Source organism: Rhinichthys klamathensis, unplaced genomic scaffold (assembly GCF_029890125.1).
Source record: "Rhinichthys klamathensis goyatoka isolate OS25496 unplaced genomic scaffold, OSU_Roscu_1.1 h1tg000434l_1, whole genome shotgun sequence".
In the NCBI taxonomy this organism is placed as follows: Eukaryota; Metazoa; Chordata; class Actinopteri; order Cypriniformes; family Leuciscidae; genus Rhinichthys; species Rhinichthys klamathensis.
Window position 1 is genome coordinate 117,881 of NW_026606930.1, and position 14,620 is coordinate 132,500.

General features: G+C 41.8%; 1 protein-coding gene across 1 annotated transcript in view; it reads left to right on the forward strand.

Annotated features, from left to right (window-relative positions):
- Nucleotides 1-5,838, forward strand: part of LOC130071250 (intermembrane lipid transfer protein VPS13B-like) — a 117,797-nt gene extending 111,959 nt beyond the window's left edge. The window contains exons 31-35 of the mRNA XM_056235946.1: nt 303-473; nt 850-1,026; nt 1,115-1,217; nt 3,353-3,602; nt 5,352-5,838. Of these exons, the coding sequence (XP_056091921.1) occupies nt 303-473; nt 850-1,026; nt 1,115-1,217; nt 3,353-3,602; nt 5,352-5,597 (947 nt within the window). The 3' untranslated portion in view covers nt 5,598-5,838. The remainder of the gene's footprint in view (nt 1-302; nt 474-849; nt 1,027-1,114; nt 1,218-3,352; nt 3,603-5,351) is intronic.
- Nucleotides 5,839-14,620: the final 8,782 nt, after the last annotated feature.

Here is a 14,620-nt window from a genome sequence, read left to right on the forward strand (position 1 = left end):
ATTTTCTTTAGAAAATGTCCCGGATGATTTGATTCTCCTGCTGCGTTTTGTATCTGCAGCTCAGTGCAGATGTTGACGTTTAGCTCAAACAGAAGAGCGTAGGCGCTTGCAACACCGCGGTCATGGGTTCGATTCCCAGGGAAAGCAAGAACTGAGAACTGATAAGAATGTAAAATCTGTACCTTGAAATGCAATGTAAGTCGCTTTGGATAAAAGCGTCTGCCAAATGTTAATGTAATGTGTGTGTCTCTCACTGGCCAACACGTCTGTGTGTGTGTGTGTGTGTGTGTGTCTGTCTACAGGGACTCTGACGTCCATCACCAATCTGGCCACGAGTCTGGCGCGGAACATGGACCGTCTGTCGCTGGACGACGAGCATTACATGCGTCAGGAGGAGTGGAGGAGGCAGCTGCCGGAGACTCTGGGAGACGGGCTGAGACAAGGCCTGTCCAGACTGGGCATCAGCCTGCTGGGTGAGACACACACACACACACACACACACACACACACGAGTGCTTTATACAACACAGATCATTAACCCTAACCCTGCTGGGTGAGACACACACACACACACACACACACACGAGTGCTTTATACAACACAGATCATTAACCCTAACCCTGCTGGGTGAGACACACACACACACACACACACACACACGAGTGCTTTATACAACACAGATCATTAACCCTAACCCTGCTGAGTGAGAGACACACACACACACACACACACACGAATGCAGTCCGCTTCTGCAGCGCTGTATACAACACAGATCATTCACAGCAACCTCACAGTGATCAGCAGGACAATTACAGAATAAAGGATGTGTGTGTGTGTGTGTGTGTGTAGGCGCGGTCGCAGGAATCGTGGATCAGCCCATGCAGACGTTCACACGGACGCTGGATCTGCCGAGCTCGGCGAGCAGCACGGCCCGCGGCGTCATCTCAGGGGTGGGGAAAGGCATTGTGGGAGTTTTCACCAAGCCAATCGGAGGAGCAGCTGAGCTGGTGTCGCAGACGGGATACGGTATGAGGCGTTCATGCACACGCGCGCAGGACAGTGTGTTGATGTGCTGGTGTGCAGTGACCCGTGTGTGTGTGTGTGTGTGTCGCAGGTCTGCTGCACGGCGCGGGTCTCTGGCAGCTTCCCAAACAGCTGCACCCGCCGACAGACTCCAGATCAGCCGACGCCTCCAACAGCCACGTCAAATACGTCTGGTAAACCAACGCTTCATTCACAACCGGGACCCAAAAACGTCGCAGGTTACGACATGTTCCCTGAGAACAGGGAACTCGCACTGCGCCGCACTGATGACGCTATGGGGGAACACCTCCGCGTGAGCCGGTGTCTGAAAAGCTTATATTTAATCACGGCAATCGATATTGACACATACAGGCTGTCACTGACGGCATTCCCTACGGCCACTGCCCGAGCTATAAGCCTCAAAGACGCCTCCGATACAGCGAAAGCCTGCCAAGGCCGCTCAAGGGCGAGGAACCAACAGCTTCCGTGGAAAGGGTTCCTTTAAGGGAATATGGCCAGGGGGCCCGAAGGAGTCCAGTCACTTTCTGAGGGGGACTAAAGTCAACCCCACATGCCACCAGGGAGGCTGACCTGGTCTAACTCGCCTTTGGCTAAGCCTCACCCTAGAATGTAGATTGGCCAATCACAGCGCACCCAAGAACGAGCTCCCACAGAGGTCTGACACTTTTTCACAGCGCTCCATTGACTTTAACACAGGCGTCTCATATTTTTGGTCTCGGCAGGCTATTACCGTCGTAGTTTTATCAAAAATATGGTTAAAGTTGTGCCTGGGGCATTTGTAACACAGATACGCGTTTCCCAGAGAGGTTGGAGGGGGGTGTGCGTTTTTTCCCCTTCCCAAACCAAAGTCAAATCCTGACAGGTGTCGTCTTTGGATTAAACTGTGTGTACGTCCTCACAGTCAGCTAAACCCCTCAAGGATCAACAAGCACACTTTTTGCTAATCAAAACTTCACCTTGTCAGTTAACGTTACCTAGCATACCAGTTGTTAATACGCTAGCACACGCTGCTAATAAATACAACGTTATACTTGCGTAGTCCGTTTGCTTTGTAATAACGATTATAGAAGTGAATAGAGACCTCCAGCTCTGCATGAACAGTGTTGCTCCGCCTCCATTAGGAGGATATGCGGTGGGTCATTTGTTGGCTGTGACCGATATGCTTTTGCCTCTATTTGGATGCCTTGTTGTTCCTTGCGTTTCACCTGTATGTCGTGAATATAGCCTTCGAACGTATATTGCAGCCGCTTTTGCCTACTTCTATCGGACACTTTATTTGCTGCTTTATAAAAGTTTGATAAAATTTCAGCAGGAAGAGCTGTCACATATAAGCCATGTGGATACCAAACCAGAGCCCAGATGAAGTTTGTCGGACGTAGCAACAGTAACTAAGGGGGGTGGGGCTTAGCCAAAGGTGAATTTACTGACCAAGTCTTGCCAACAACCTGTCTGTTTCCTAAACAGAGTCTCTAACATTATCTGCCTCACTTGTGGAGGCGTCCGATAGTGCAGATAGTGGCAGTGATCGCTCGCAGACCGGATCAGAGACGGGTGTCCTGGAGAGGAACGAGGGGAGTGACTCTACTCGATCCTGGATCTACACAGTGCTTCAGGCCCATTTCTGTGGGCCTGGTTATACTTATTTAACATAGCCAACAGGCAGTGTACTCAGCAGAACTGCTATTGGCCCTTTAAAGCAAGGGGAGTACAATCTTCATCATACAACACCCCATCATCACAACTAACATACAGGCAGGGTGGCTGTGCGGGTTCGGGTTATAGATCCTCTTCACCCCATCAGCATCTCCTCTCTCTCAGATCAGAGGAACACCTCCTCATCCGGCAGCTCTCTCCCGCGAGCCTCCGAGGGCTGAGAGAGATGAACAACTCTCCCAAACTCCTCGGCGAGCTCCCTCTGAAACCCCAGTCTCTCGGGACCCGATCCGCCTGGCACAGATGCCCGTCCCTCTTCTCACAGTTGGCTTAAGCAGATCCCTCAAGAACTGATCGTGTGTGCTCTGAGCCCAAACATTAAACGCGGAGGCGTTCCCCAAAGCATCATCAACGCAGTGCAAGTTCCCTTTCGAAAGTGAACCTAAAAATTAGTTTATATTTCAATAATTGACCGACATTCAATGTTTTTCTTATGATTTAATACATTAGTATGTTATATTTTGATAGTTATTGTTGTAAAATTATTCATTTTATTTGACATTTGTATGATTTAATTCATTTTGTGAAACCCTGATTCTGAGGGTGATCGCCCAGAATGCCCTGCGACTCAGGCCGTGTGTGTGTGTGTGTGCAGGAAGATGCTGCAGTCTCTGGGCCGCCCCGAGCTGCACATGGCTCTGGATGTGTGTATGGTGAGCGGGTCGGGTCAGGAACACGCCGGCTGTCTGCTCCTGAGCGGAGAGGTTCTGTTCGTGGTCAGTGTGTGTGAGGACGCGCAGCAGCAGGCCTTTCCCATCACTGAGATCCAGTGTGAACACGACACACACACGCCTGGACGCATCACACTCACACTGCAGCAGCACCGTGTGACCAGTGACACAGAGGTACACACACACACACACACGTCTCTGCACATACCTGTGTCACAATACTATAGGTTATATTATTTGTTATATTTTTATTTGGCGCTCTTCAGGAACTCAACAGTAAGTTAACAGTAATTAACAAAAATAAGCACCAAATGAGAGGAAAAATTGCTGAAGAATTTTTGGTAAAACTTTTAAGGTCTGATTTATTGATGTTAGTTAATGCATCAACTAACATACACTAAAACTTTTCAGCATTTATTAACCGTTGTTAATGTTACCAAATGAAACAGTGTTATTTTAATATTATTGAGATAATATTATAGTTTTTATTAAAGGGTTAGTTCACCCAAAAATGAACCCAAAAAAGACCTTCGTTCATCTTCGGAACACAAATGAAGATATTTTTGATGAAATCTGAGAGCTGGATCACTCCTCCATAGGCTTCCTAAGGGAGTGACACTTGACGGCCCAGAAAGTCATTGAAGAAAATGTTTAAATAGTCTAAGTGACAACAGTGGCTCAACTACCCTTTTCTTCCTTGTGGGCCTGAGACGAGAGTTGAAAAGATTTCCACGACGCATGCGCGAGAACTGAACAAGAAGTAGTAGAAGAAGAACATCCTCTTCTCAGTTCTCGCGCATGCGTCGTGGAAATCTCTTCAACTCTCGTCTCAGGCCCACAAGGAAGAAAAGGAATAGTTGAAAAAAGTCGTTATTTTTGTTTGTTTTTCCGCACAAAAAGTATTCTCGTCGCTTGATAAACTTATAGTTGAGCCACTGTAGTCACTTAGACTATTTAAACATTTTCTTCAATGACTTTCTGGGCCGTCAAGTTTCACTCCCTTAGGAAGCCCTAACCCTAACCTCGTCTAACCCTATGGAGGAGTGATCCAACTCTCAGATTTCATCAAAAATATCTTCATTTGTGTTCCGAAGATGAACAAAGGTCTTACGGGGTTGGAACAACATGAGGGTGAGTAATTAATGACTTAATTTTCATTTTTGGGTGAACTATCCCTTTAATATTTTGAATCAGGTTTTATTTTTTCAATTTTTATTTTAATATTACATTTACTTTTATTAATTTAGTAGACGCTTTATCCAAAGCGACTTACAATTGAGAACAATAGAAGCAGTGAAACTAACAAAAGGACATTATGCAAGTGCTTAGACCCTTCCCAGTTTAATATAATGCAGTACGTGTACTAAAAAAAAAAAAATGATATAGAATAGAAGAGAAAGTGTTATATTAATGGATCAAGTGTTGCCGAAAAAGATGCGCCTTCAGCCGTTTCTTGAGAATGTCTAAAGACTCATCAGCTCTGGTTGAGTTAGGCAGATCATCCCTCCAGCAGGAACAGTTAACCCTAACCCAACCCTCTTAATAGTTTTTAAAAATATGTCTATATAGTTTTTGTTAATTTTTATTTCAGTTTCAGTTAAAATAAATAAATTTTGTTTAATTAATGCACTGTGAACCAGGGTTACATTTTATTTTATGTTAACAGATACATTTGATCCTAATAATGTAGTAGTAAATCTTGAAATTAACTCTTTCCATGCCATCGACAGAACTTTCCAGCACTCCATGTTTTCACTGTTATTACACATCTTCTGAAAGAGTTTATCTCTATGTCTCTCTCTCTCTCTTTCAATTTTCAATCGAGCTTTATAAGCTTGACTGTGTATCACAATGTTGCTAAAGCATAGATATATTATATATAAATAACAAAACACATATGTATAGATGATGTCTGTGTCTCAGGCCGACGGGTCTCGCGAGCGTCTCTCGGAGCTGCAGTACAGTCGGCTGGTGGAGTTCGTCACCGGAGCGTCTCAGTTTCTGTCTCCGTCTCAGTCGTCGCGTCACCAGCCGGCCGTCACTCCCGCGGATCCGCCGCCCACCGTCTCCAGAACATACCAGTATCACGCAGACCCGGCCTGCGCACGCGTGTTCGTCTGCAAGTTCACCATGGTGAAGAACAGAGCGCTGCGCATCGGCTTCCACTGACGCTCACATCACTTTATTGAGACCTCACTACATCAGCCAGAGCTGCTTTCTGTGTGAATGTGATGCTTTAAACCAAAAGAAGGCCTTTCATTTTTTTTTTTTTTTATAAGCAATGCAAGGAAGATGATTTACTGTTTTTTATTGTATTATTCGCTCCTGTATTCTGGTCTAATGAAAATATGAGTCTGTTGCTTCATAATGAATCTGCTTTTTGTAATAAAACATGGGATATTTGAAGATGTATCATCAGCTTGACATCAGTTGTTTGGTTGTGTGATCAGTGTGTTTGGTGTCTGCGGTGTTCAGGCTCGTCACTAGAGATTCAAACATTCACTGGAGATTCAAACATTCACTCGTCATTCACTGGAGATTCAAACATTCACTCGTCATTCACTGGAGATTCAAACATTCACTCGTCATTCACTGGAGATTCAAACATTCACTCGTCATTCACTGGAGATTCAAACATTCACTCGTCATTCACTAGAGATTCAAACATTCACTGGAGATTCAAACATTCACTCGTCATTCACTGGAGATTCAAACATTCACTCATCATTCACTGGAGATTCAAACATTCACTAGAGATTCAAACATTCACTGGAGATTCAAACATTCACTCGTCAGTCACTGGAGATTCAAACATTCACTAGTCAGTCATTCGAGATTCAAACATTCATTTGTCAGTCACTGGAGATTCAAACATTCACTCGTCAGTCATTCGAGATTCAAACATTCACTCGTCAGTCACTGGAGATTCAAACATTCACTCGTCATTCACTGGAGATTCAAACATTCACTGGAGATTCAAACATTCACTCGTCAGTCACTGGAGATTAAAACATTCACTCATCAGTCACTGGAGATTCAAACATTCACTCGTCATTCACTGGAGATTCAAACATTCACTCGTCAGTCACTGGAGATTCAAACATTCACTCATCAGTCACTGGAGATTCAAACATTCACTCGTCAGTCACTGGAGATTCAAACATTCACTCGTCAGTCACTGGAGATTCAAACATTCACTCGTCAGTCACTGGAGATTCAAACATTCACTCGTCAGTCACTGGAGATTCAAACATTCACTCGTCATTCACTGGAGATTAAAACATTCACTCATCAGTCACTGGAGATTCAAACATTCACTTGTCAGTCATTCGAGATTCAAACATTCACTGGAGATTAAAACATTCACTCATCAGTCACTGGAGATTCAAACATTCACTCGAGATTCAAACATTCACTCGTCAGTCACTGGAGATTCAAACATTCACTCGTCAGTCACTGGAGATTCAAACATTCACTCGTCAGTCACTGGAGATTCAAACATTCACTCGTCATTCACTGGAGATTCAAACATTCACTGGAGATTCAAACATTCACTCGTCATTCACTGGAGATTCAAACATTCACTCGTCATTCACTGGAGATTCAAACATTCACTCGTCAGTCACTGGAGATTCAAACATTCACTCGTCAGTCACTGGAGATTCAAACATTCACTCGTCAGTCACTGGAGATTCAAACATTCACTCGTCATTCACTGGAGATTCAAACATTCACTGGAGATTCAAACATTCACTGGAGATTCAAACATTCACTGGAGATTCAAACATTCACTCGTCATTCACTGGAGATTCAAACATTCACTCGTCAGTCACTCGAGATTCAAACATTCACTGGAGATTAAAACATTCACTCATCAGTCACTGGAGATTCAAACATTCACTTGTCATTCACTGGAGATTCAAACATTCACTTGTCAGTCACTCGAGATTCAAACATTCACTGGAGATTAAAACATTCACTCATCAGTCACTGGAGATTCAAACATTCACTCGTCATTCACTCGAGATTCAAACATTCACTCGTCATTCACTGGAGATTCAAACATTCACTGGAGATTAAAACATTCACTCATCAGTCACTGGAGATTCAAACATTCACTTGTCAGTCATTCGAGATTCAAACATTCACTGGAGATTAAAACATTCACTCATCAGTCACTGGAGATTCAAACATTCACTCGAGATTCAAACATTCACTCGTCATTCACTGGAGATTAAAACATTCACTCATCAGTCACTGGAGATTCAAACATTCACTCGAGATTCAAACATTCACTCGTCATTCACTGGAGATTCAAACATTCACTGGAGATTCAAACATTCACTCGTCAGTCACTCGAGATTCAAACATTCACTGGAGATTAAAACATTCACTCATCAGTCACTGGAGATTCAAACATTCACTGGAGATTAAAACATTCACTCGTCAGTCACTGGAGATTCAAACATTCACTCGTCATTCACTCGAGATTCAAACATTCACTCATCAGTCACTGGAGATTCAAACATTCACTCGTCATTCACTGGAGATTCAAACATTCACTCGTCAGTCACTCGAGATTCAAACATTCACTGGAGATTAAAACATTCACTCATCAGTCACTGGAGATTCAAACATTCACTGGAGATTAAAACATTCACTCGTCAGTCACTGGAGATTCAAACATTCACTCGTCATTCACTCGAGATTCAAACATTCACTCATCAGTCACTGGAGATTCAAACATTCACTCGTCATTCACTGGAGATTCAAACATTCACTCGTCAGTCACTCGAGATTCAAACATTCACTGGAGATTAAAACATTCACTCGTCAGTCACTGGAGATTGAAACATTCACTCATCAGTCACTGGAGATTGAAACATTCACTCGAGATTCAAACATTCACTCGTCAGTCACTCGAGATTCAAACATTCACTCGTCAGTCACTGGAGATTCAAACATTCACTCGTCATTCACTGGAGATTAAAACATTCACTCATCAGTCACTGGAGATTCAAAAATTCACTCATCAGTCACTGGAGATTGAAACATTCACTCATCAGTCACTGGAGATTGAAACATTCACTCATCAGTCACTGGAGATTGAAACATTCACTCGAGATTCAAACATTCACTCGTCAGTCACTCGAGATTCAAACATTCACTCATCAGTCACTGGAGATTCAAACATTCACTCGTCATTCACTGGAGATTAAAACATTCACTCATCAGTCACTGGAGATTCAAACATTTACTCGTCATTCACTCGAGATTCAAACATTCACTCGTCAGTCACTCGAGATTCAATCATTCACTGGAGATTCAAACATTCACTCGTCAGTCACTCGAGATTCAAACATTCACTGGAGATTAAACTGGAGATTCAAACATTCACTCGAGATTCAAACATTCACTCGTCATTCACTGGAGATTCAAACATTCACTTGTCAGTCACTCGAGATTCAAACATTCACTGGAGATTAAAACATTCACTCATCAGTCACTGGAGATTCAAACATTCACTCGTCATTCACTCGAGATTCAAACATTCACTCGTCATTCACTGGAGATTCAAACATTCACTGGAGATTAAAACATTCACTCATCAGTCACTGGAGATTCAAACATTCACTTGTCAGTCATTCGAGATTCAAACATTCACTGGAGATTAAAACATTCACTCATCAGTCACTGGAGATTCAAACATTCACTCGAGATTCAAACATTCACTCGTCATTCACTGGAGATTCAAACATTCACTCATCAGTCACTGGAGATTCAAACATTCACTCGAGATTCAAACATTCACTCGTCATTCACTGGAGATTAAAACATTCACTGGAGATTAAAACATTCACTCATCAGTCACTGGAGATTCAAACATTCACTCGAGATTCAAACATTCACTCGTCATTCACTGGAGATTCAAACATTCACTGGAGATTAAAACATTCACTCATCAGTCACTGGAGATTCAAACATTCACTCGAGATTCAAACATTCACTCGTCATTCACTGGAGATTCAAACATTCACTGGAGATTCAAACATTCACTCGTCAGTCACTCGAGATTCAAACATTCACTGGAGATTAAAACATTCACTCATCAGTCACTGGAGATTCAAACATTCACTGGAGATTAAAACATTCACTCGTCAGTCACTGGAGATTCAAACATTCACTCGTCATTCACTCGAGATTCAAACATTCACTCATCAGTCACTGGAGATTCAAACATTCACTCGTCATTCACTCGAGATTCAAACATTCACTCGTCAGTCACTCGAGATTCAAACATTCACTGGAGATTAAAACATTCACTCATCAGTCACTGGAGATTCAAACATTCACTCGTCATTCACTGGAGATTAAAACATTCACTCATCAGTCACTGGAGATTGAAACATTCACTCATCAGTCACTGGAGATTGAAACATTCACTCGAGATTCAAACATTCACTCGTCAGTCACTCGAGATTCAAACATTCACTCGTCAGTCACTGGAGATTCAAACATTCACTCGTCAGTCACTGGAGATTAAAACATTCACTCATCAGTCACTGGAGATTCAAAAATTCACTCATCAGTCACTGGAGATTGAAACATTCACTCATCAGTCACTGGAGATTGAAACATTCACTCGAGATTCAAACATTCACTCGTCAGTCACTCGAGATTCAAACATTCACTCATCAGTCACTGGAGATTCAAACATTCACTCGTCATTCACTGGAGATTAAAACATTCACTCATCAGTCACTGGAGATTCAAACATTCACTCGTCATTCACTCGAGATTCAAACATTCACTCGTCAGTCACTCGAGATTCAATCATTCACTGGAGATTCAAACATTCACTCGTCAGTCACTCGAGATTCAAACATTCACTGGAGATTAAAACATTCACTCGTCAGTCACTGGAGATTCAAACATTCACTGGAGATTAAAACATTCACTGGAGATTAAAACATTCACTCATCAGTCACTGGAGATTCAAACATTCACTCGTCATTCACTGGAGATTCAAACATTCACTCATCATTCACTGGAGATTCAAACATTCACTAGAGATTCAAACATTCACTGGAGATTCAAACATTCACTCGTCAGTCACTGGAGATTCAAACATTCACTAGTCAGTCATTCGAGATTCAAACATTCATTTGTCAGTCACTGGAGATTCAAACATTCACTCGTCAGTCATTCGAGATTCAAACATTCACTCGTCAGTCACTGGAGATTCAAACATTCACTCGTCATTCACTGGAGATTCAAACATTCACTGGAGATTCAAACATTCACTCGTCAGTCACTGGAGATTAAAACATTCACTCATCAGTCACTGGAGATTCAAACATTCACTCGTCATTCACTGGAGATTCAAACATTCACTAGTCAGTCACTGGAGATTCAAACATTCACTCATCAGTCACTGGAGATTCAAACATTCACTCGTCAGTCACTGGAGATTCAAACATTCACTCGTCAGTCACTGGAGATTCAAACATTCACTCGTCAGTCACTGGAGATTCAAACATTCACTCGTCAGTCACTGGAGATTCAAACATTCACTCGTCATTCACTGGAGATTAAAACATTCACTCATCAGTCACTGGAGATTCAAACATTCACTTGTCAGTCATTCGAGATTCAAACATTCACTGGAGATTAAAACATTCACTCATCAGTCACTGGAGATTCAAACATTCACTCGAGATTCAAACATTCACTCGTCAGTCACTGGAGATTCAAACATTCACTCGTCAGTCACTGGAGATTCAAACATTCACTCGTCAGTCACTGGAGATTCAAACATTCACTCGTCATTCACTGGAGATTCAAACATTCACTGGAGATTCAAACATTCACTCGTCATTCACTGGAGATTCAAACATTCACTCGTCAGTCACTGGAGATTCAAACATTCACTCGTCAGTCACTGGAGATTCAAACATTCACTCGTCAGTCACTGGAGATTCAAACATTCACTCGTCATTCACTGGAGATTCAAACATTCACTGGAGATTCAAACATTCACTGGAGATTCAAACATTCACTGGAGATTCAAACATTCACTCGTCATTCACTGGAGATTCAAACATTCACTCGTCAGTCACTCGAGATTCAAACATTCACTGGAGATTAAAACATTCACTCATCAGTCACTGGAGATTCAAACATTCACTTGTCATTCACTGGAGATTCAAACATTCACTTGTCAGTCACTCGAGATTCAAACATTCACTGGAGATTAAAACATTCACTCATCAGTCACTGGAGATTCAAACATTCACTCGTCATTCACTCGAGATTCAAACATTCACTCGTCATTCACTCGAGATTCAAACATTCACTCGTCATTCACTGGAGATTCAAACATTCACTGGAGATTAAAACATTCACTCATCAGTCACTGGAGATTCAAACATTCACTTGTCAGTCATTCGAGATTCAAACATTCACTGGAGATTAAAACATTCACTCATCAGTCACTGGAGATTCAAACATTCACTCGAGATTCAAACATTCACTCGTCATTCACTGGAGATTAAAACATTCACTCATCAGTCACTGGAGATTCAAACATTCACTCGAGATTCAAACATTCACTCGTCATTCACTGGAGATTCAAACATTCACTGGAGATTCAAACATTCACTCGTCAGTCACTCGAGATTCAAACATTCACTGGAGATTAAAACATTCACTCATCAGTCACTGGAGATTCAAACATTCACTGGAGATTAAAACATTCACTCGTCAGTCACTGGAGATTCAAACATTCACTCGTCATTCACTCGAGATTCAAACATTCACTCATCAGTCACTGGAGATTCAAACATTCACTCGTCATTCACTCGAGATTCAAACATTCACTCGTCAGTCACTCGAGATTCAAACATTCACTGGAGATTAAAACATTCACTCATCAGTCACTGGAGATTCAAACATTCACTGGAGATTAAAACATTCACTCGTCAGTCACTGGAGATTCAAACATTCACTCGTCATTCACTCGAGATTCAAACATTCACTCATCAGTCACTGGAGATTCAAACATTCACTCGTCATTCACTGGAGATTCAAACATTCACTCGTCAGTCACTCGAGATTCAAACATTCACTGGAGATTAAAACATTCACTCGTCAGTCACTGGAGATTGAAACATTCACTCATCAGTCACTGGAGATTGAAACATTCACTCGAGATTCAAACATTCACTCGTCAGTCACTCGAGATTCAAACATTCACTCGTCAGTCACTGGAGATTCAAACATTCACTCGTCATTCACTGGAGATTAAAACATTCACTCATCAGTCACTGGAGATTCAAAAATTCACTCATCAGTCACTGGAGATTGAAACATTCACTCATCAGTCACTGGAGATTGAAACATTCACTCATCAGTCACTGGAGATTGAAACATTCACTCGAGATTCAAACATTCACTCGTCAGTCACTCGAGATTCAAACATTCACTCATCAGTCACTGGAGATTCAAACATTCACTCGTCATTCACTGGAGATTAAAACATTCACTCATCAGTCACTGGAGATTCAAACATTCACTCGTCATTCACTCGAGATTCAAACATTCACTCGTCAGTCACTCGAGATTCAATCATTCACTCGTCAGTCACTCGAGATTCAAACATTCACTGGAGATTAAAACATTCACTCGTCAGTCACTGGAGATTCAAACATTCACTCGAGATTCAAACATTCACTGGAGATTAAAACATTCACTCATCAGTCACTGGAGATTCAAACATTCACTCGTCATTCACTGGAGATTAAAACATTCACTCGTCAGTCACTGGAGATTCAAACATTCACTCGTCATTCACTGGAGATTCAAACATTCACTCGTCAGTCACTGGAGATTCAAACATTCACTCGTCAGTCACTGGAGATTCAAACATTCACTCGTCATTCACTGGAGATTCAAACATTCACTCGTCAGTCACTCGAGATTCAAACATTCACTGGAGATTCAAACATTCACTCGTCAGTCACTGGAGATTCAAACATTCACTCGTCATTCACTGGAGATTCAAACATTCACTGGAGATTCAAACATTCACTCGTCATTCACTGGAGATTCAAACATTCACTCGTCAGTCACTGGAGATTCAAAAATTCACTCGTCAGTCACTGGAGATTCAAACATTCACTCGTCATTCACTGGAGATTCAAACATTCACTGGAGATTCAAACATTCACTGGAGATTCAAACATTCACTGGAGATTCAAACATTCACTCGTCATTCACTGGAGATTCAAACATTCACTCGTCAGTCACTCGAGATTCAAACATTCACTGGAGATTAAAACATTCACTCATCAGTCACTGGAGATTCAAACATTCACTTGTCATTCACTGGAGATTCAAACATTCACTTGTCAGTCACTCGAGATTCAAACATTCACTGGAGATTAAAACATTCACTCATCAGTCACTGGAGATTCAAACATTCACTCGTCATTCACTCGAGATTCAAACATTCACTCGTCATTCACTGGAGATTCAAACATTCACTGGAGATTAAAACATTCACTCATCAGTCACTGGAGATTCAAACATTCACTTGTCAGTCATTCGAGATTCAAACATTCACTGGAGATTAAAACATTCACTCATCAGTCACTGGAGATTCAAACATTCACTCGAGATTCAAACATTCACTCGTCATTCACTGGAGATTAAAACATTCACTGGAGATTAAAACATTCACTCATCAGTCACTGGAGATTCAAACATTCACTCGAGATTCAAACATTCACTCGTCATTCACTGGAGATTCAAACATTCACTGGAGATTAAAACATTCACTCATCAGTCACTGGAGATTCAAACATTCACTCGAGATTCAAACATTCACTCGTCATTCACTGGAGATTCAAACATTCACTGGAGATTCAAACATTCACTCGTCAGTCACTCGAGATTCAAACATTCACTGGAGATTAAAACATTCACTCATCAGTCACTGGAGATTCAAACATTCACTCGTCAGTCACTGGAGATTCAAACATTCACTCGTCATTCACTCGAGATTCAAACATTCACTCATCAGTCACTGGAGATTCAAACATTCACTCGTCATTCACTCGAGATTCAAACATTCACTCGTCAGTCACTCGAGATTCAAACATTCACTGGAGATTAAAACATTCACTCATCAG